We start from the raw sequence: 22,759 nt of genomic DNA, 5'->3' as shown, positions 1-22,759 counted from the left end.
AAGAACGTGGAAATAATGTCCCCGATGTTGGAAGAGATGCGTGCCCCCAAAGTCCATCCCCACCACCGTCGCACATCATCATCACCATCGAAACGAGAAGAACAGAGGGTGACCGAGGGAGAGCTGCGATTGGTCGAATCCATCCACATATCCATCCCAAGGGGTAGTTTGAGTGGGGTGGATTGCCATAAAACGGGCGGACGTCGGTCCAGTTGGGCAACAATCGTTCGAATCATCGAAGCACACGCACAATGGATCAATACCAAGCATACAGTTGTTACAACTACATCGCGGCTCCGTACTGCGGGGCGGCAGTCGATGGCGGCGAAATGGTGGAGTGGAGTTCGCGGGGTAGCAGTTACGATAGCAACGAGGATAGGGGATACAGGAGCGGCAGTCCGGAGGCGGTTTCCGACGCCGGCGCCGCCGCCTCCAAAGGACCGAGGGTCACGCCCCAGGTGCTGCGGAAGAGGCGGCTGGCGGCGAACGCACGCGAGCGCAGACGGATGCAGAACCTGAATCAGGCGTTCGACAGGCTCAGGACCTTCCTACCGCAGCTCGGACAGGACAGGCAGCTCTCCAAATACGAAACGCTCCAAATGGCACAGACGTACATCAACGCACTGTACGATTTATTGGATCATCCGCCGCAGCATCCTCATCACAACCAGTAGGACGACACCAACACTCATTCTTCATACCAAACACTCTCTAAATGGACTGAACTGTAAATACTCTTGTACATAACAAAGAAAAAGGAACTGCGTTCCTTATTTTCTCTATATTTTTATATTATTATCGTTATTTATACTTAAAGAATAAAAGATCTATTTATGTAATTGTACCTCGTTTTAATACCAATATGGCTAAACCATCTTCAACCCTGATTCCCACAGACTGCTATTACACCATAAACGTATTCTTCAGTTTTTAAAAATCCATATAGATAAATCTACTTATATTATATTTACAAATAATTTATTTACAACTCTCCAAGAAAAAACACTTAACGATTTTTTTATTCCTTATATATTATTTCAATTTTTATACATTTATTCATATTTTATACTGTAATGCTTTTGATATTTGTTCAAAATTTATTACTGCTTCAGTTTATGAATATCAATTGTTACATAAAATGACTAGAAAATTATAATTAAGAACATATTTAAAAAAAAAAATAAAAAAGATATGTAAAATTTGAAAATTTTGCAAAATACACATTTTTCCTATTTGTCCATATGCATTAGAAAATACTGCCAATACTGCATTCATATTTTATAGTTATTTTATAGTATATTCTCAAAATATTGTGTATGATAATCCACAATTCAAGCAAAAAAAATATTTTATTAAAAAAAAAACTATCTATATAACTATGTTTATTTTACAATTTAATCTAAAACATTGCGAATAACAACCATACCTATACAACAATTTATAACAAAAAATGTTGTAAACAAAAAAATATGCTAATGAAAAGGACGACAAATAATATGTTCAAAATCTTCTCAACTACTTTACTACTTTAAAATATAAAAACAACAAATAAGTAATTTGTGTGAAGTTCATAACTAAAAAAATATACTCTAAAATTAAAAATACTTTTGATTACTATATTAACATTCTAATACTCAATTTTTTCATCATTTATATTAATTTGTTTTCACAATTATCCAAAGATTTTATAAATTACGAAGAACAACATCAAATCTTAGACATGCTTTTATAACTAAATATGAATAAAATATTAGTTTAAATGATTTGTATTACACAGACCAATGGAAAAGTGGAATCGCAGAGCATCAATATACTAAATTTACCCTAGTAGACGGCAGCCAACTAATAAATTACAGAAGAATATAATAGTAAAAACTTCTATTGGGAAGTTCACCAAAAAGCAAATGTCTACCGCCATTAGATGTAATTAATATTCAGAGGAATAAGATTGTAAATTAAATATACTATAACATAATAAAAAAATGATTTGTATAAGGTCAATAACTCTTCATAATAAATTTTATTTACTTATATGTAACTGTATTCTATGAAATAACTAGTTATATATTATATATACTATAGAATATAATATCTAATTATTAAGTAAAATAACAAAATTTTATTAAATAAAGTAAATAAACAGACGAGAGAAATATCATAACTTTAGAAATTAAATAAGTTTTATTAGTTAGTATTTAGTAAAAATAAATAAACAATTTGTCATTTTTTTTAATAGACTAATCAATAATTAGTGAAAATATCAAATAACAAAACAATTTTATAAAGTAACTACCGTAGATTATTTTCTGAAATAACTAGTTATTTCATTTTCACTAATAACATCTACAGCAGTGATTCTCAAACATTTCATCATTATATTTTTTTTCGACCCCCTAAATATTTATAATTTTCATACTATGTAAACTATACCATATTGCAAATATTAAAATAAAATTCTAACTTAATTGTTATAACAGTGAGATAAAAGGAAATACAAATGATGTGCTTATTTCGGAAATACTATTTTCGGATATTTGTTTATTATTTATAATTATTACGATAATTAAGATAACATGTTTAGTGTTTAAACGTTTATAACCTAATTAGATAGCGTAGACCAAAACCTCCATATCTAAATAAAAGAACTATGTTTTTGTTTAAGTTAGACCCTGGGTCGTCAACCCGCGAATCCGGAGCCGCATATGGTCCTATAGATAAGAAATTACACTTACAGCAATGACCTTTATGTGGCTACATTGGAAAATTTATTTCACTGGCAAAAATAGCGATTGTAATGCTATGTACTGCTCGATAGATAAAAAAAAAAGTCAATATCTTGTAAATGACTCTTTGCTCAAAGAAGGTTGTCAATCCCTAAGTTAGACACACTTGATCCTAAAGTTAAATTACCGTGGCGAACTGAAATTATAACGATGTTTATATGCACACTTAATGTGCATTTAACTAATGATGTTAATATTGGTTTAAAATCAATATTATAATCTCACATTATACTTTGTAAATATTGAAAACTGATAAAAGTAATTAAAATATCTAGATTTTTTTTATGATACAAAATGATTATATTATATAATTATTGCAAATACAAAATGTAAATTAAATAATTAACTATTTTTTCAAATAAATATTTCATATTATTAACTAACCTTTTGGAATGTTTCCTTAACGTAAAAATTTAATGATAAAAATTTTTATATAATTATTACTATAAATGAACATATACATATTGGGTAAGTTCTAAACAATCTGATCAGTTTATATACTTTAATAGTAAATTTTGTGCAATAGCTGTACCTCGTATAGTCCGGATAATCGATTCCGACCGGACTATTTAAAACCGGACCAAGAATAGACTTCAAAAATAAACTTGTCTGTAAGAAACAAAACAAAATATATATACAGAAATAATTTTATACATTATTTCTTTTAGAATTTATTTTTAAATCAATTAAAATTTTTGAAACCAAACTACTTGAGGTATTGCTAAAATTCTTGTTGTTATTTTTATTTCATAATATTTACAAAATATCAAGTTCTTCACAAGTCACCAAAGTTTATCCACATATCCATTCTATTAAGGAAACTCTATTAAAATGATAAATTAATATATTTCCTTTAACTTATAAAAAAAAAACACATATGAAACTACTTTGAAAGCTTGCCAAGAGGATATTTTAACTCGTTAAATTTTGATTAAGTCTGTGATGTCTTTCCACTAGGTGCACAATCACTCAAGTGGCAAAATATCTGAGAGAGACTACAAAAAAATCATGCTATTCCAAATGTTTGTGCAATTTTTTCGAATTCAAATATCTTCTTGGCACTCGACTGACCAAATGTTTGCGCTTCAATTTTCCACACAATTTAACGTAATTTTAAAAAAAATCGTGATAATATGTCATTTTTAATATGTTAATTGATTAGTTTATTTGTTGAAAAAAAAAACATTTTTTTTAGTAAAAATCATGAATACATTTTTATACTTTGACTAAAATTTACAATATATTTACTAATTTAATTATGTTTTTCAATAATTATATTTATGAATATATTTTATAACATTATTTGTGATATTATAAGAAATTGGAGAAAATAAATATTGTTTTAATGAGAGCAGGGGCGGATTTAGCCCAGGGCCCCAATGTTATACCATTTGGGAGGTCAAAGTTAATTGTACACCTCTGATTAAAGGCCTTTATATATGAACATTAAGAAACAACAGACATCGAAATTTTATTTTAAAATAAATATATTGCTTTGAAATGAAGAGAAAATACAAGTAAATCAGAGACAAATTATTTTTAAAACTTTACATAAGATAATCTAAGAAGCCTTAGACTATATGAAGTAATTTATTTCATAATTATTTGTGTATTTAATCTATATGTCAATTTGGAGATTAACATTTTTAAAATTTCCTGTATTTTATTATCAATATTATTGACAGATTGTGACAGTAATGGTTTTCAAAGTAAATAGTAAATAAATCATTAACGAAAATTGAACTACCTCGAAATGTACTTACATGGAAACTTACAATTTTTCTACAAAATTCTTAATAACTTGGATTTGTCATCCTGCGAACTTATTGATGGAGGTGTTACATTTTTTTTATTCCATTTTCCTAAGTAATATAAGATATTGAAGTAAAATATAATGATAATTATATAATTTTATGTAATTAATAAAATTAAAAAAAAATAACAATATTTCTTTGAAAAATCCATGTAGAATATACAAAGAATTAGAATATTTTACACGTCATGTGTAGCTTAAGCTTAATACATTCATTTATAAGTATTGTGATCTAATAGTTCTGAAATTTAAAATTTCCATAGTGTATTTCGAGGCAAAGTGACCCTTCTATAGCAAATACGTGAAATATTTGAATTTCAAAGTGGAATAACTTTGGTTTCCCATGTGTTAAAATGGGAAAAATCAGTAATTCTAATATCCAATATACACTGCATTTCTGCTTCATCATTCGTAAAGAAGAATTCTTTGATAAAACAAATAGGACGTGCTTTGTGTGATCGAATGTGCATGCAAAATTTTCCCCGAAATCTTAGAATTCTGATTTCAAATATCATGTTAAAATCAACGGATTCCTGCGTTCAAAAGAAATAGGTGTTTTTTTTTGTATAAGGAAGAGTAACAAGACAATATTAACGTTTTGTGACGTATACAAAATTTATTATACTTTTTAAAAATCCCAGACTGTTTTCAAATATCATGTTAAAATCAACGGATTCCTACGTTCAAAAAAAAAATAGGTGTTTTTTTTGTATAAGCAAGAGTAACAAGAAAATATTAACGTTTTGTGACATATGCAAAATTTGTTCTGCTTTTTAAAAAATCCCAGACTGTTTTTAGCATTAAATAATGAGAATTAATCATTTGTCGGTAGACTTTAATATTATTGACCCGTAACGTTAACTGTAATAAAGTCATAATAAATAAAGTGATATAACAAATATTCTTTACTGCAAAATATATCTATATGAAGAGAATGATACATTAATTTTTATGTATTGAGATTTTATGTTTAAGACAAATAAGATGTTAACTATCAGAATAAAGCATTGGTTTTGGGTATGTCTTTGTTTCAAATAATTCGATTATCAAACAAAAATGAAAAACACAAAATGAAAATGCATTTGTTAATGATGTTGAAGAATGTTCTCTGCAAAATCCATGAATAATGAAGAGATTTTGACAAATAAAATTTTAATATACAGTAAGGGCAACTGGTTAAATCAAATGGTAATATCGCCCTATCCATGTGCTAGTGGGCACAGGTTCAAATCCTGGTCAAGCCAGGCCTTTTGTGAGCCTTCTCGGTGCTTGCAGCAATAGGGCCATCGTTCATCACAGATGGACAGTGAAATTAATGTGGTTCTGCATATGGACATTCAGCCAAGTCGATGGACAATGATAGTGTTAAGGATAGCAGCAGATTCACAGTAAAAGGAAATAGTGAAATCGCAGAGCATCAATATACTACTGAAGTTAACATACAAGACGACAACCAACCAACAAATTAAAAAATCAAATCATCATAATGATAACTATCTACCGAGAAAGATTATCCATTTAATGTCAACTGCGATCTTAAATTTACTCAATGTTTACATTGATGAACAGATTGTGAATAACACTATACGACATAAAAAAGAAATATACAGTAAAACCCTTATTTGGAAAACAAATAATTCAATTATCGAACATCCAATAATTATATATTTTTTTTAATGGAAAAAGATTTTGGTCGATAAGTTTTTGATCATAAATAATAAAGATGTTTTATAATATTTTTATTTTGTTTTAACAATTTATTGCAGTTCGTTGTATTTTGGACTATAAATTATTATTATTAAAATGTTAGCATACGGTGACAATTCTGTTCTCGCTTTAAATTAGCAAACAACTTTACTTCAGATTATACAAGTTGAATATGTAGTGTAAAAAAAAAGGAAATTATGTTCGAGAACTCAATTTCCATTGCATTTTAACTCTTTGAGTAGCGGTGGTACATGCAACCTTTTGAACATGAATTACCCTTTAATTTGATGTTAATGTTGATTCAGTTGACTAAAAATTTGTTAGGTCTAGAAATTCCTAAATTTCTTATATGTTCAATATTTTCAAGAAATCAATTTTTATGTTACATTGAATTTATATAATTAATAGTAAAGACAAATATTTCTTCAAATAATTAATTAATTAAATTAAATTTGTGGTACAATTAAAATAAATTTATTATGATATTGAAAAATTATATGTTGTACAAAAACTTATTCAAGATTAATATAATTATGTTCATTAAATATTAGAGGTGTAACATTTATTTATTTCAAGACGTTTCAAAATGAGATCAGAATTAGTTTGATGTTGAAGTAAATGTGTCCATTTAATATTTGATTGAACGCTGGGGGTGTTACGTAATTTAAAAATTAATTTCACCAAAAACAAGAACCGTAATTAACGATTTTTCAAAATTAGTAGATGATGTGAATACAGCTGAGGTTAACTTTTTTTATTTCCATCCCCCTTAAAGACGTATTTAAGAGTACACAAAAAAAAGTATTATTTACGTGAATCCGGTTAATTAAATAAAATGGAAACGATGATTTTCGTTTAGGAAACAAATGCCGCCGCCGCCGGTCGAGTGAGTGTCTCATAATGAATGCCATTTTAACATCCTCCCTTCACGCCAAACCTCTCCCGCACATTAATATCGAATCTCCACCCCGTTTCCCGTGGTTACCCTTATTGTTTTCCCTACTTGACTGATGGCACGATTAAAGGAACGAAGAAGAAAAATAAATGAAAGGGGTTGAATGCTTGGATCCAGCGGTGGCGAACGCGTGAAACAATTTCGCCCACCCAGCAGAGCATTAAAGGAATTAATTGACCGATAAAAGCATGGACTTTGTATACGTTAAATCCCCCCCATAGACATTGGCTGCCTTTCACTTTCCGTACCTTTTTTTCCTTTCCCCAAGGATTTGCGATTAGAAACACCAGCGGGTGTCGTTTTCGCCACCCCGAAGAAAAGGGACCGCACAATGAAGAAAACGGGAATCTTTGTTGGATTATTAATGAAGTGTTGAAAATTGAATAATTCCGATTGCGGAGGTGAGAATGAATGGACGGATAGGGCAGAGCGAAAGGACATTATTTTAGCTTTCTGTTTTATTTCCATATATTTTTTTTGCTTTGATCGTTTCACCACGGGCGAACCTAATTTAATTCAATTTTCAGATTGAAAAAAAGTAAATCTTTTCGATTTTTACGCAACAAAAGGGATTGATGGGAACTGCAAATTAATTATGCAATGTTTACAAGATATATTTTCAAGAATATCGAGAAATATGAAAATACTCAAGCGACAACAACTTGACAAAATATGATAATTTTACATTCACATAAAGTTAGGTTTACAAAATTAAATGAAAAAAATTGATCAAATTATGAAATACCCTACAAATATCATGTAAAACTGTAGATAGGCTTCGTCACATTAAAAAAAAATGAAACAAATTCAGCAGTACCTCACATAGTGCGGCATCGATCAGTGCGGATTTACTACAGCAGTTCGAATATTTCAAAACAAAACATTTTCTCAGTAATATAAAAACAAATTCTAAAAAATATTACAGAACATTACTTTAATAATGATCGTTTTTGTGTATATATATATTTGCATTTATATGCATTTTAAAGTCCTTGTATGAAAATTGTTAATTATTGTAAAATTAACAAAATATATATAAAAAAAATAGAAATATTTATCCAATGTACATGCTACAATGCTATAACATAAAGTAAAATAAATACAGCTATAGTTCGCTAATTTTAATTGAGAAAAATCAACACACGTTTAAAAAAATACTAAACAACTTTATTTTTTATACATACATACAAAATAATAATAAAAGAGATTATTATTTTTATGGAATTTTACAATTAAAAGATATAAATAATACAATTTAGAATTTCGTAATTTTTAATAACTACAATTAATTAATATTAATAATGGATTCTATGAAGGAAATTTAAATAAGAAAAATCCTTGTTCACATTCAATCGTTTATGGATAAATATTTCTATAACCTTTGATTATTGAAAATATGCAGAAGTTTATTCTTAAACTAGAAAACAATTTAATATAACAATATGATAAAGTACATCTTAACTTAAGAGAATAAAAATTGGAAATTGTTGTTCTATAAAGTAGAAGAAAATTATTTCGATAAATAGTTAGTGGAATATTAAAAATTGGTAAATGAAGTAATAAAAAATGTCTTGTAATGTTTTAACCATGGTAGAAAATGAAAATTATTAAGTATATATGAAGTACATATTACCTGGATGATCATTTCATGAAAATACATGCATATAGATGTCATTATGTGCCAATTTAATTTATATATTGATTAATTTTTACAGTATTTTTAATACTATAATGTAAATATTTATAGTAACCATTCATTTAGAGCTTTCAAATAGAGTGACCAGACGTCTTGATATTTCGGGATTTGTCCCTAACTTTGGTGTCCCCTATAAGTATTTTCAGGAGCGTTCTAAGTAAAGTAAATAAATAGAAATAAAAGCTTGTGAAAGATCTCAGTTCTGTTACGATTTTTTATTAAACAAGTCTGGTTCAATGTTGACATAAATATTTTTTATTGTTAATAAATATTATCGCCTGTCCTTAGATTTATTTGTATTGTTAATATTTGTATTCTTGTTGATTAGTAAGGATTTATATTAATTAAATTTGTTCAAAAAATTAATTTTAGCTCTTTTAATTATTAAATTAATGGTAAAAGTACCAATAAATGCATATGCTGAAAAAGCGAATAAATGTTATCTATTAATATATTAACTTTTATTAAGGTTTAAGATATATATTTTTGAGATAAGATAAGGGCCCTAATGAATTATAATTTCTTTGTTAAAAAATGTACATTGATTAACTTTTACGGCATTTTATATTGCAAAATAATTATTTAAAGTATGTGCCGAAAGAGCGCATAATTTCATTGATTATTGTTATCTATTCATATATTTCAATTTTATTGTCGTTTATTTTTGTGGGTGGTCAGGAAGGTCCTTAATTAATCGCCGAATTTCCAGATCTTAAAATGATGTTCAGAAGGCTCTGGTTTTACGTATCTTCTTCCTCAACTTCGGTTCGAATGGACGACGTTCGCAGGCAGCTGCCTTCGATCTTTATCTGCTTAACATAAATTAGTCATGTAATCAAGGTGTTTATTGTCGTTTCGGTATCAAGTTCGTATCGATGCTGCTGCTGCATTTCTGTAAGAATTTAGTGACGGGACCCGTTCGACATTTTTACGTTCCGTTTTATTTGACAATATAAATGTCAGTACTTCCGTACGCACCGGCCGGGATGTCAAACTTCGAGGACGCTCTGCTGAAGACGGGTGAAATTTACCGACCATTTCCCTAATACCGTTTCACCGTTTTTTTTTCTTCATTTTCTTCTTTACATTTTCGGCTCGCATTACAGGATGGGGTCTCTACAGCAAGTTCCTGGTCGGATTCACCGCCTCCTGCTTCTTCGCAAATGCGATGGCCTTCATGAGTCTGCACATTTACATGCCCCTTATCACGTGCGACATCGCGATGTCCGAGAACACGATCCTCAACATCCACGTATCCACTTCTTTGGGTGAGTTTATCTGTAATCGATGATCTTAGATCGATGATGTTTTACATATAATAAATCTCGTGTTATTATACTAACTCTTACCTTCCGTAGGCATGGCATTCGGAGGTTTCTTCTTGAGCAGCACTTCCGATGTTGTCGGCCGCAAGGGTATCATCTCCCTTAGCTTAATGTTCGTGTTTATCGGCGCTTTGGCATCCAGTTTCACTTTCGGCATCTTCACCATAATGTTTGCCCAATTCGCACTTGGAACAGGGTAAGTCATTACAACTAGTTTTTTATCATTTCAATTTACGTATTATCACACAATTTAATTATGAAACATATCTTTCTATTAGTTTGCACACACATTAGAATTTATGTCGTTTTTGTATTCACCTCTTCACAGATCAACAATTTATTATTATCTTACATTCTTAATTTATCAACACATTCACTTCAAAAAAAAATTCTATTGATTCATTTATTTTTACAATTATGTATGTAGTGTATATTGAATTTGCATATAACTCGACACTAATTACTTACGTATGTATATTACTTAAATATGTTTACATCGATTTCTGAATTCTCTTTAAACAAATAAAAATATTAATTTGCATTTTGTAAATATATTTAAAAAATAATAATTAACAATACTCTAAACATACAGTCATTGTGTTTACCATTTTAGTATACTTATGAAGCATTTTATACTTAATTTTCAAGTAATTCAATTTTATGTTTTATCTTCTTTTAAACTTATAAACAACAAACAGAACATATATCATCAAGAAATCACTAATGATTTTTATTTTTACATTTAATTACAATTAGAGTGTAATATTTTCAGTACATATTTTTGTGTTCCCGAGAAACGTGAAATTGAAAATTCCCGGGAAAACTTCGGTAAATTCACTTCACAAAAATATAATATACAAACTGTAATTTTGAATTAAATGTCTTTATTCAGAGATATCTCAGAGATTTCAGATTTGCTATGAGTACGGTAGATTTTTTTTATATTGATCTCGAATCTTCAAATTTCCCTGTATTTACAATCTATCAATTTAATGAAATATGTGTTTCTTATGCATATGTTCTTTAATTCACTTTTCTATTTATTTTGTAAAAGATTAAGCTTATTTTGATCGCAGGCAAACGGAAATACAAATCTTCAAAATTCCCAATTAATAATCTAACTTCAATAAATTTTCAGCATTTTTTATAATATACTATAATATACGTACATATTGTTAATTAAACTTAATGTGAATCAAGAACTTATATTATTAAAATGTTAACTGATAATTAACTGATAAAAAAAAACTGTATGTTTCATATGCAAACATGTTTTTTTTTTAATTTGTTTTTCTTGATATTTAATTATCTTTCCGATTTGCTGATTATTTCTTAATTAGTTTAAAACTAGAAGATAATTCCCGGTCAAAATTCACTAGCATGCAAAATATTATTTCTGGGGTGGAAATAGAAGTTTACTTGCATTCATAATTATTTAACTTTTGGTCAACTTTGCCCTTAATTTATTTAATAATACATTTTCCGGGAACAAAAAAAAAACGTGAAAAATTACCGTCTAATTCAAATACACTTAATGTATGGCTTAATTAATGAATATAAAATACACAATGATAATTACATTCAAGTCGATTATATAAAATATTATAAATTTTAAGTATGTTCGATGTTGTTCTTATTGACAATAAATAGGTTGGTTGATGCAATTAATTTAAATTTATTATAAATATAAGTAAACGTTAAATTAAAGAAAAAAACTATTAAACGAAGCAATAATTTATATTATTAATAATAATATGAAACAAGAAAACTTTGTAGTGTATAATTTCTAAGTTATATATAGATTCCTTTTTTTTTTTATTTTTGAGCAAATTTCCAGTCCATCACTCCCGCAAAACGTACACACGTTCTATATTCGATTTTCAATCAATGTTTATTATTTCGCAACTTGCAATCAGATCTAAATCTGTCTATTATTTGTAGTCCTTCCTTCCTCTCAGTATTCTCCAAATATTACAACATTCCCAAAATAGTCTTACTTATTAACAAATAAAATATAACGAGGTTGATGCTCTAATAAATATCGTCAAACACTGTTCATATTTATACACCCGAAAAAGTAAGTAAAACTAATATAAAATTTCTATTATTTCTTAATATTTATCAACTTTTGTAAACTTATCTTAGAACAGGAACAGGGCAAAGTCCGCCTAGAGGATTTTCAAACAATTGTATACAAATTACAAATAGTATACTTTATTTCAATCACACATTTCAACCTTAATATACAAGTGTATCTCATATTCATATTTAACTTTTACCGATATACGTTGTATACAATGTATACATTAATACCGTTTATGTACTTTTACATGTTTTAACTTAACTTAAAGCACACATTTATTTATTATATATCTTTATTCGTTTTGTGTTGTAGGTTAGTGGCAAATTGGAATGTGACGAAAATTCTATTGATCGAGGTTTTACCCATTTACAAGCGATCGAAAAGCATAATATTCTTAGATATCTTCGCGAGATTGGGAACGATCGTCGCTGTCCGTAAGTAATGCATCCATTACGCATAGCTGCTGCAAGTGCGTAAGGGAATGGTATTCCTAATATCTGATCCTTCTGCTTGCTGACACGAAACTTCCAGGAAGAACAGCGTGTTTTCTTTTTTAACATTGTAAGGTGTAAACACTGGACACTTTCCACCTGTTTTATTTTTACAATCCGATCATTCTCATCGTAGTTTTACACAATAATTACGCATGTGTATATTTCCTTTATCCATTGACGTTTTTTACAGTTTTTTTTAAATAATGGTCAGTTGAAACTTTTCTCTAGAAAAATTCATTTACATTATTTTTCAATTAACTGTTTATATGCAGATTTATAAAAAATCATATTGACCGCAGTTTTTCTGCTTATTAATGAAAATAGAATAATTATTTGTTAATTAACAAATTTTTAATCTACTTATTCAGATTTTTTTGTTGGTGATATGCACATAAATTGTGTAAAGTAATTTCTATAGTTATATAAAGATATAATATAACTTTACTAATTATAAATAATTGTATGCTAATAATCTTTTGCATGTATTTAGAATCATTGACATAAGTTATTATGTTTATTATTACTATATTTTTACAATAATATCAATATACGTCACACATATTATATACATTTTATTTGCTTCAGAGTCAATTAATCTGATTAGTTTAAAAAAGGTGTAAATTGAAATAAACGAAGTCAAAATTAGGTAATTTTTTTTTGATTCGTAGCGAAGAAATATTTCTTTAACTGTATATTTAGTTATAGACAATTTGTTGTTTAAATAATGTAAAATTATTGTCAATTGCAATATATTAATTGTACACGTAATCAAGACTTCACACCAAAATATACACTATATAAAATGACATCAAAATGAATATTTACTTACGTTGGAAAAATCTATGGTAAATACACAATGTTCACTTCACTTTACCAACTACTATTTGTTTTGTGCATAACCACAGGAAATTCAATTTTATTTTAAAATACAGCATAAGTTGCAATATTTGAGAACATTGAAGAAAAATAATTTTTAAATACTAAAAAACACAACTTACATTTAATGACGTCTCTGTAAGTAAACTATTAATCTATATGTAAACAAAATACTAATACTTTCTTTTAATTAATTTATGAATAGTAAAGTATTTCTGAGTTTTATTAACTATTACTGTTAATCTATGCAAACTGGAGGAGCTTTCCAATTTTCTGATGTAAATCATCATTTCAAAATATCAATAAATAGATGACTAATAATATCAAATTCCTAGTAGATATTCCCTAATATGATTAATTATTAGTATACGTAATACACAAATGATGATGATTATTACAAGTCTTAGCTTCTAATAGTAAACCTTTCTGCCCAAATAATAAAAATCTTATAATATTAGTCATATTTTACAATAGTGAATATGTTCATTTATGAATTTGGTTTCAGTAATTTCATTTAGCTGTATGCCAGTGGTGATCGAATACAGAGGTAGTTCTGCTCGTTTGGTCAGCTGGAGATTGCTGTACGGCTTTACAGGCTTCATCAGCGTCTTCACAGCCTGTGTATCGGCCTTAATACTGGAAAGTCCAAGATATTTGGTCTACGAGAATAGACCAGCTCAAGCTATCTTCATACTTAGCGAAATCTTTGCCATCAACAAATCGAAGCTTGCCACAGGATATCCGGTAAATGTGTTCATATTATTTGAAACATTGGTATTTGATTTTTCCTTTTATTTTAGTTAACTGACGTGGATCTTCAGGGCAAGATTGCGAATTTCGGAATAAACACTGAAAGAGACATACCGCATACGTTCTCCTCGAGGAGGTGTTTTATAATACTGAAGCGCGTGAGGAAATCGATGATTATTTTGATGACTAAACAATTCTGCGGATCAATCATGCTCTGTTCGATTCTGAAATTGGCCACTTGTTTGGGGTATTTATAGTTCGACCATCCGCCCTCCATTTATTTCCTAATGCCTATAATTCCGTCGATTCGTTAACATCATTATTCTTTGTTTTTATTCCCACCGTTCGCAGTTTGTTCCTGTTAATGATGATGTTGACAAAGACGATGGTCTATAATGATGCGTGCCTCCTCGACGGGATGAATTGGCTGCATTTCGAGCATCCGCTCTACAGGGACTGCAAGGATTACAACGTCGACATCAGCATGTATAGAGATTTCCTAGTGCTCGCATCCGTGAGCGTCGTCGGACACGTGATGACCATCGTCTTCGTTTCGTACGTGGACCGGAAATATCTGGTCTGTAAGTCGCCCTCCACATCGTAAATTTTTTTCTGCGTATTCTCACGCGCTCATTTCTCCTGTTGTGTCTTTCAGTTTCTGGGTTATTTTTATCAGGACTCCTGATGTTGTCCTTGTCTTTCATCGGGTCCAGCTACACGGCCCGATTTGTCATCTCGTGCGTCGCGGTCATCGGATTCGCCACAGCTGATTCGGCGCTCAATGTTTTGACTATAGAAATGTTCCCCACTGCAATAAGGTCTTTGTTTTCAACTTCTTTTACTTCATTATATTTAAGTATATTACTATTTTTAATAATCTATATCAGTACTTTTCAAAGTTAAAAAATAACCCTTTAAAAAGCTCAAAATAACTACTACTTCTTTTCATATAATCTAAAATCACAACTTTAGACAAACATTCATAAATACAGCAAAACTTACCATAGTACGGACAATCGTAAAATTTTAAATAAACCGCACAAAAGAGACTTAACTGTAAAAAGTAAAATTTCTCAATTAAATATTAGTTTGCTTTGAAATTTTTAAACCGGACTATACTAATTCCGGACTGATCGAAGCAGTACTATGCGAGTTATTGTATTACAATTAAATTATTGTATTCGTTAAGTTAGGTAGATTTGGGTTAGTTTTATTTTTGTTTAATTTCGACAAGTGAAACGATTAATAGTGTTTGAATTTTTTTTCATTTAATTAGTAGATTAATTAATAAAAATGCTAGTATAGTATATAAATAAGTTAGATTCAAGTTATGGAATAATGAAAAGAAGTATTTATTTTTCTGTACAAAATTAATAAAATTCATTAGATTTTTTTTACATCAAATTGATGGCATGCATACTCAGGCTGTACGCCAATAAAAATAGTACATTTTCAAAGGAAAATTGTCCTTGACTGTATGCGCCAACTGTATCTACTTGGCGCAACGTTTTATTTAGAAATTAAAACAAGATTTATATGGATCGAAAGTATTCCAACTGCATACAAGAATCCTTTGTTTCTAAGAGTAAACCGAAGATTTAATTTGTTTATCAAGCAGTAACTCAGTGAAGGAAAAAAAAAGAGAAAAAACTAAATAAATTTATTGCAAGACTTTCTTTCTTAATACCTAGAAAATTTGTAATTATAAACATATATTATAATTAATTTTAGGAATTTGTAAAGGAATTTTATCCTATATCGTAAAATTAAAGTTATTGATAAAAATATTAAAAATAAAATTGTCTATAGATTCTTGTTAATATTTCTTTGTTCTTAATATATTTTAGAGGAACTTCTTTAGGCGAAATTGAAATTTTGAAGCATGTGGCTGTGACGCTTCTGGAACGGTTCATGGTAGTACAGTGTAAATGGATATTCGTAGTCTTTGCAGCACTTCTTGAAGGTAATTGTCTTTTTCAATACAATAATTAGACATATTCAGCGTTTCTCAACCTATGACAATATTGTATCGCGTTGATATTTTAATAGTTCACGAAATGACAGCTGTCACCTTACGTCAAATCAAGTGAAATTTTAAGTTCTAAACAATTAGGTCACTACATACAAATCGAGCGACAAAACGGTTGAGAAACGCTGCTTTTCATTATTAATTACTCTACAATTAATATAACTGAATATCGTAAAATTGCATTTTTTTATATGTCAACTTGACAGACACATGTCAACTTGACCTTCATGACATGTCATTCTTACCAAATTCTTAATTCTTTAAGGGACTAGATATTCTTAAATTTCTAGACTCATCCAATTTTAAGATAACTTAATTCATAAACTGAATCAACATCGGATGGTATGGTCTATCAAGATTCATCCTTTGACATACCAACCGAATTAAATGGAAATTTCTCTTTCCTATATATATTAGGCACATTCAAAAAGAGTTAAAAGATCACATATCCTTGCTTAACTTTTATAATCTAACAGTAGGAATTACTTTAACTGTTACTGAAAAAAAAATGATATTCTCATAAATATATCTCTCTTCATATAAAATAATTGAATGTAATTTGAATTGAGGCAAAGACATGTGAGCGTTCTAACCATATAAGAATTCCGCATTTCAATTTAAATATATGGCTCCATTATTAAATTGCGAAGGGCAGGTTTCCATAGGGACCACCTGGAGGTCTCCAAGAAAACCTGCTCGGACCACCAGTGGACCGCAGATCGCTCTTCAAAAAAAAATATGCCTGATCTATAACGTCATTTAAATTGTGGATAACAAATGTGCGTTTTATACTGCCAACATTAATTAAAATCTCAAATATTTCAAATAGTTTTGATACATTCGCTCGATGTGAATCATATATAAACATAGCCTACTGACTTCATATTCAAGCAAAGTTCATTTGATATAGTTTGAATTAGTTTAAAATTACTTTTTTTTTCAATATTTTACATTTAATCTTTCTTTTTTTTTCTAAAAAAAATAATTGATTTAATTATAAATTTTAGTTTATTATATTATTTACTTAAGGTTATGATATTTAAGGTAAATTTAGGTTTAATGTTAATTTACTTAATTTAGGTAATGTTACTTAGGTTTGTTTAAATTTAGTTATAAAAGGAAAGTTTTACTTAAATTTATATATAGTTATTTTTTAAAATGTTTTATTGAATCAGTTATTAGTTAATTGCATATAATTATTATAAATTAGTGTATATACAGTTAACACAATTTATATAACTTACATCTAAAGTACTTTGTAATTATATACTATTTATTTATAACTGTTATTATTTTTTGTATTGATTAAGTGAGTTAATACAATTTCTATTAACTTATATGTTATGCAAATAATTGAGTTTTGGTAGTATAATTTATATAAGAAGTAAATATTATCATACCTTTATACTTACTATACCTATATACTTTTTTAAAATTAACAAATATAAAATAATTTATTTTTGGAAATATTTAGTTCAATATTTTATGAATAAATAAATTAATGACAAAATTATCATTATAAACTGTATTACTTTATATATAATTACTTACAATATTGTTTCTTTATTTTGGTCTATAAGCTATCGACCGTAACATTTTAAATTAACAACAAATCCGTATTAAATTTGGTCTAATAAAGTGGTATTAATACTATTTTCTTACTATGAATCATCTTTTCTTCATAATATATTAATAGAATATTCTTATTTAGAATTGGTTGCACTAGTTATCAATAATAATAATCTTTTTTTTATAAAATTAATTGTACAAAGAATAATAAGTTTACTCTACGCAACATGTGGATCAAATCTATGTAGGTAACTCTTAACATAATATTATTAAGTATTAAGAAATTCGGCTCGCTGCACGTAACAATAATAATCTATTTCCATTGCGATGTGTAGGAAATAACTTTGTTTACTATGAAATAATATTTTGTGAATGTAATTTACTACGCTCGTCGATGGAAATCGATACACCTGTATTGTTTAAACCGATTTACACTAAGCCTCAAGTAATAATAATAAGTGTTTATATAACAACGGAACCGCTCCACTTCCGTTCGCCTCCGACCAATTACAGGCGAGATGAGGTATTTGTTTTTCTCTTGGCGTTAGTTAACACTCTCGTCCGATATGGGCATCGATTAATGATTTTTAATACGCGGTGTAAGAAAAATGCATAGCATACGAGCAATATTGATGAGAGCAGGAGTGTAGTAGTTAAAAGCGGGTTATTTTTAAGGTGCCGGTATGCGTACGTGTGTGTGCGTGTATGCATGCATCCATGCATCCATGTATGTATATATATATATATGAATGCATGTATGTATTCGAGTGTGTGTGTGTGTGTGTGTGCACGTGCCGTCACGGTTCGCGTGAACATATGCGAGCATTGGTATTGGTTCAAGAATAACTCGAATGTTTTCTTTCCGTATTTACAAACTTCTCAACAAATTTTCCTGCCTTCGCGTCTTCCTCTCGGCACATTTTTTGTTTTGTTGTTGTTGTTCTTTTTTACTTTTAATTCACATATTAGCGAATCACTTTAACTTTAATCAAACAATAATAGTTACTGAACATTTTGGGTTTAATTATAATATTCTTTAATAAATCGATATAAATACAAAAATAAATGCATCTCAGTTCTGGAAGAATTTAATTACAATTTTTTTATAAACTCAATTTCTCGACAGTAATTTTGCACTAAAAAAATCCACATTTTTACTATTTACATACTAGTTACGTATCATTATAATTGGGGAAATGGTTTCGATTTTCGAAGTTAAATACTTTATAGATTTTATTTAATACAAAATATTGTTGTATTAGTTTCCAAATTTTAATTATATTAAATTAAATAAAGACAAATAACTTAATTCGCAAAAAAAATACCATCGAAAATGAACTACGAAATTGTTCTTAATAATGAACATTATAAACAAATTAATACAGTTCCTGAGAAAAACGTGTAAATCGATTATTTTTAACATTTATTTATTAATTCAAAAGCGAAAACATGTAAAATGAGTGTATATACACCTGTAAATCATTCAATTATTGTTCTTTTTTTGACCAGCCAAAGTCTTTCTGTTCCAATTGTTTAATATACTACTGTTATATATAATCCATAAAATAAATAAAAATTGTTACTTTTTACAATATAGAATGAATTGGCGTAAAATATATTAATTTTATTACATATAAAGGAGAATATTGGATTTCGTTCCTTACAATAATTTGAAAAAACGAGAATAATCATAACTATATATAGTATATATTTTCTACTAGTTCATTACTCATTACTTGTAGATTTGTATTTAACACTTTTTCGTTGTCCGGGTTACAAAATATGCGTCTTATACATAAGAGCGTCTTATCCTTAAGAAAATTAAATATATTTATTACATTTCTATTTTAATTTAATATCATTTTTAAGACCTTTAAACATTATGCATAGTTTTACAGTATAGTTTGCGTAGTTTTGATATTTACATTTTCGTTGTCTAGGTGAAAAAATGAAGTTTCGTATTTTACATGAGAGCGTGTTATACTTAGGAAAACTCGATTTATTTGATACATTTCTCTTTTCATTTAATATCAATTTCAAGACCTTTCAAGTTTATATATAGTTTGCGTAGTTTTGATATGTACATTTTCGTTGTACGGATGCAAAAATTTAGGTGCTTCTTATTCATTAGAACGTCTTACACTTAGGAAAATTCGATGTATTTATTATATTTCTATTTTAATTTAATATCAATTTGAAGACCTTTCAACTTTTTATATAGTTTTACAGTATAGTTTGCATAGTTTTGATAATTACATTTTTTTCTCATTTCAATTTAATTAAATAATTTTTTGAAAAAAAAATTAATCAACCATTTTAAAAACTTTAATTCTAAGTAAATTCTTCATTAACAAATATAATTTATGGTCAAACAATACAACATTACTCTATAATATGTAATATAATATAACTTGCTGATCAAGATAAGTGTACTAAAAACGCGTAACCAGTTCAAACATCAAGAACTTGATCAATATACCCCAACCGTTTCATTTCTTTTTCTCTGTTTACATTGGACTGTCGGAAGAGAATAATAGAAATAGTTTTAAGTATATATAATTTACGAATACCTGTCTGGATGTGTGTGATTCTTTATCGATTAAATTAATTTTCTTTAAAGAAAAAATGCCCTTTTTTTCATTATTTTGGCATCCCTAATCAGATGTTATTATGGACGGTTATTCGGCGGATGAGGGAAACAGTCAAAAGAAAATCAAAATAATTGGTGTCACTCTTTTCAATGCGGCCCACGGTAGCCCTTGGCACGGCACACTTTTCCTTTGTCATTGCTCCGAAACTGCATACCTACCACAGTAGAAAAAAAAAGAATACCAAGTAAAAAATATTTTTGAGACTTTTTTTATTTCTAACTTTGGACTTTTTATAAAAAATAGTTTCATCGTATATAAAAAATTGAAGATACAAATAATACAACACAAATCTATATGTTATATTTCTTAAGTTTTTTTTTATTTCTTTGCTACAGTTTCTTATTTTATTTTTTTATAGGAAATAAATGTGATTCATATAATATTTGCACTCAATAATAATTAAAAAGTATACAAATTGTCCTTGTTACAAATCAATTTAATTCATATATAGGTGTTACATAAATTCGGGCTTTTTTTTCTAAAATTCCTATACATTTTTAAACAATACAGGTATCCCGTCCCAAAGGGTCGTAAGTCGAATTTGTTCGTAAGTTGAGGGAATTCAAAAAATCAAAATATACTTATCTTACCACTCTTTATCATGGTTTTTACTTTTATGTATGTTAAATTTCGTATTACTGACTTACTTTTACTTTTCAATGCAGACATCACAATTATTTAATGAAAAAACGATAAAAGATTTTTTGTTTGGACAGTTATTTTTTATCACTATATATCTCCTTGTAACAAGTTAGAGCTTTTAGAATTTTCTACGTAAGACCGGGAGTTCTGCTAAGTTTATATAAAAGTCAATAGATGGCGATCCAAGCATGTGCCGTCGGTACAGGAACTATTTACTGGAATACTTAGTTAATTACATAAAAATAGTTTCATCCCATATAAAAATTGCAGTCATTGATCAATCTTTACTGTTATTTTCTACTCCGTTGATGATACAAATAATACAACACAAATCTACACAATTTTCAAATAGGAAATAAATGTAATTTAAATTCTAATAAATTTGTACTCAATAACAATTACAAAGTATACACATTGTGTAATATCATAGAAATCAAGCATAAATCAATAATATTATTAAATTACACTGAAAAATATTTTATGTTTAATATCATTGAATCATATATATAATATTACAAATTTGGTTAAATTATTGGCCATATTTATAATTAATTGAATAACAATAAAAGTTAAAAAACAACTTTTGACTAAATATATAAATTTAAATTATTCTTTGCTAATATTTTACAAAATATTCCTATATATTTTATACAATAATTGGAATCACTCAGGAAAGTTTGTATAAAAGTCAATAGATGGCGATCCTAGCGTGTTCCGTCGGTACAGTAACTCATTGATATAAATCAATTGAAAAATATTAGTTGCTTATGACATGCCAAAGCATTTGTTGAAATTCTATAATATATATGATTGTTATTTTTGTTTTGTTTCAGTTGGTGCAATATTTTCTCTGGCTTTACCGAAACTGAAGAAACGCGCTCTGTATGATTAATGGCGTGGATTGACCAGGAGCTGCAGGGATCACAGACGCTGCTGCATAAATAACAATCGCAAATCCTGGAAACTTTTCGCTGTTTTTTTTTTCTCTCTGTTTTGTTTTTCTTCTCGTTTCTTTATATTTTCACGGAAAGCCATCAAACGGTGAATCCGTGCATGCGTGTGGGATCGTGCAAAAGTAACGATGATTTATTCATGGGATTAGTTTTAATTTAATTTTATGATTTATTAAGTTTAAAAAACGAGGGAGAAAAACAAAACTGCTCAGATTGAGCGAGACATGTTTCGATAAACATACTATTTTCCTTTTTCGCTTGATTTATTATGTTTTGTGGCAGAAAATGAAAATAATAAAAGTAACGTTTAATTTTAACGATTTGGGTCAAATTCGTTGATATCACGTTTTTAGTAAGTCTATAATATTATTTCTCTACTTAAAGACCTTCAGGACAACATAATTCACAGGCTAATACAATAAATGACCACATA

General features: G+C 28.4%; 2 protein-coding genes across 2 annotated transcripts; both read left to right on the top strand.

Moving 5' to 3' along the window:
• The first annotated feature begins 251 nt into the window (after nt 1–251).
• On the top strand, nt 252–675 carry LOC108560008 (protein atonal). The gene has a single exon (XM_017917419.1). The coding sequence runs from the start codon at nt 252–254 to the stop codon at nt 672–674; it is 423 nt and encodes a 140-aa protein (XP_017772908.1). The 3' UTR covers nt 675.
• A 9,235-nt stretch (nt 676–9,910) lies between these two features.
• Nucleotides 9,911–22,320, top strand: LOC108560007 (D-xylose-proton symporter-like). Its single transcript, XM_017917418.1, has 10 exons — nt 9,911–9,974; nt 10,061–10,222; nt 10,313–10,475; nt 12,675–12,796; nt 14,238–14,476; nt 14,533–14,729; nt 14,834–15,063; nt 15,138–15,300; nt 16,330–16,445; nt 22,207–22,320. Exons 1-10 carry the CDS (start codon nt 9,911–9,913, stop codon nt 22,263–22,265), a joined length of 1,515 nt encoding a protein of 504 aa, XP_017772907.1. The 3' UTR covers nt 22,266–22,320.
• Nucleotides 22,321–22,759: the final 439 nt, after the last annotated feature.

The sequence above is a fragment of the Nicrophorus vespilloides genome, unplaced genomic scaffold (genome assembly GCF_001412225.1).
Source record: "Nicrophorus vespilloides isolate i.1.1-1 unplaced genomic scaffold, Nicve_v1.0, whole genome shotgun sequence".
Lineage (NCBI taxonomy): Eukaryota > Metazoa > Arthropoda > Insecta > Coleoptera > Silphidae > Nicrophorus > Nicrophorus vespilloides.
Note: the sequence above shows the minus strand (reverse complement) of the source record. Positions and strands in the feature narration are given on the sequence as shown.

Bases quoted from the DNA above. Each gene is read 5' to 3' on its own strand.
- LOC108560008 (XM_017917419.1), top strand. From the start codon at position 252: ATGGATCAATACCAAGCATACAGTTGTTACAACTACATCGCGGCTCCG.
- LOC108560007 (XM_017917418.1), top strand. From the start codon at position 9,911: ATGTCAGTACTTCCGTACGCACCGGCCGGGATGTCAAACTTCGAGGAC. The intron at 14,730-14,833 runs GTATTTATAGTT...CACCGTTCGCAG, and splicing joins AAATTGGCCACTTGTTTGGG to TTTGTTCCTGTTAATGATGA. The intron at 15,064-15,137 runs GTAAGTCGCCCT...TGTGTCTTTCAG, and splicing joins GGACCGGAAATATCTGGTCT to TTTCTGGGTTATTTTTATCA.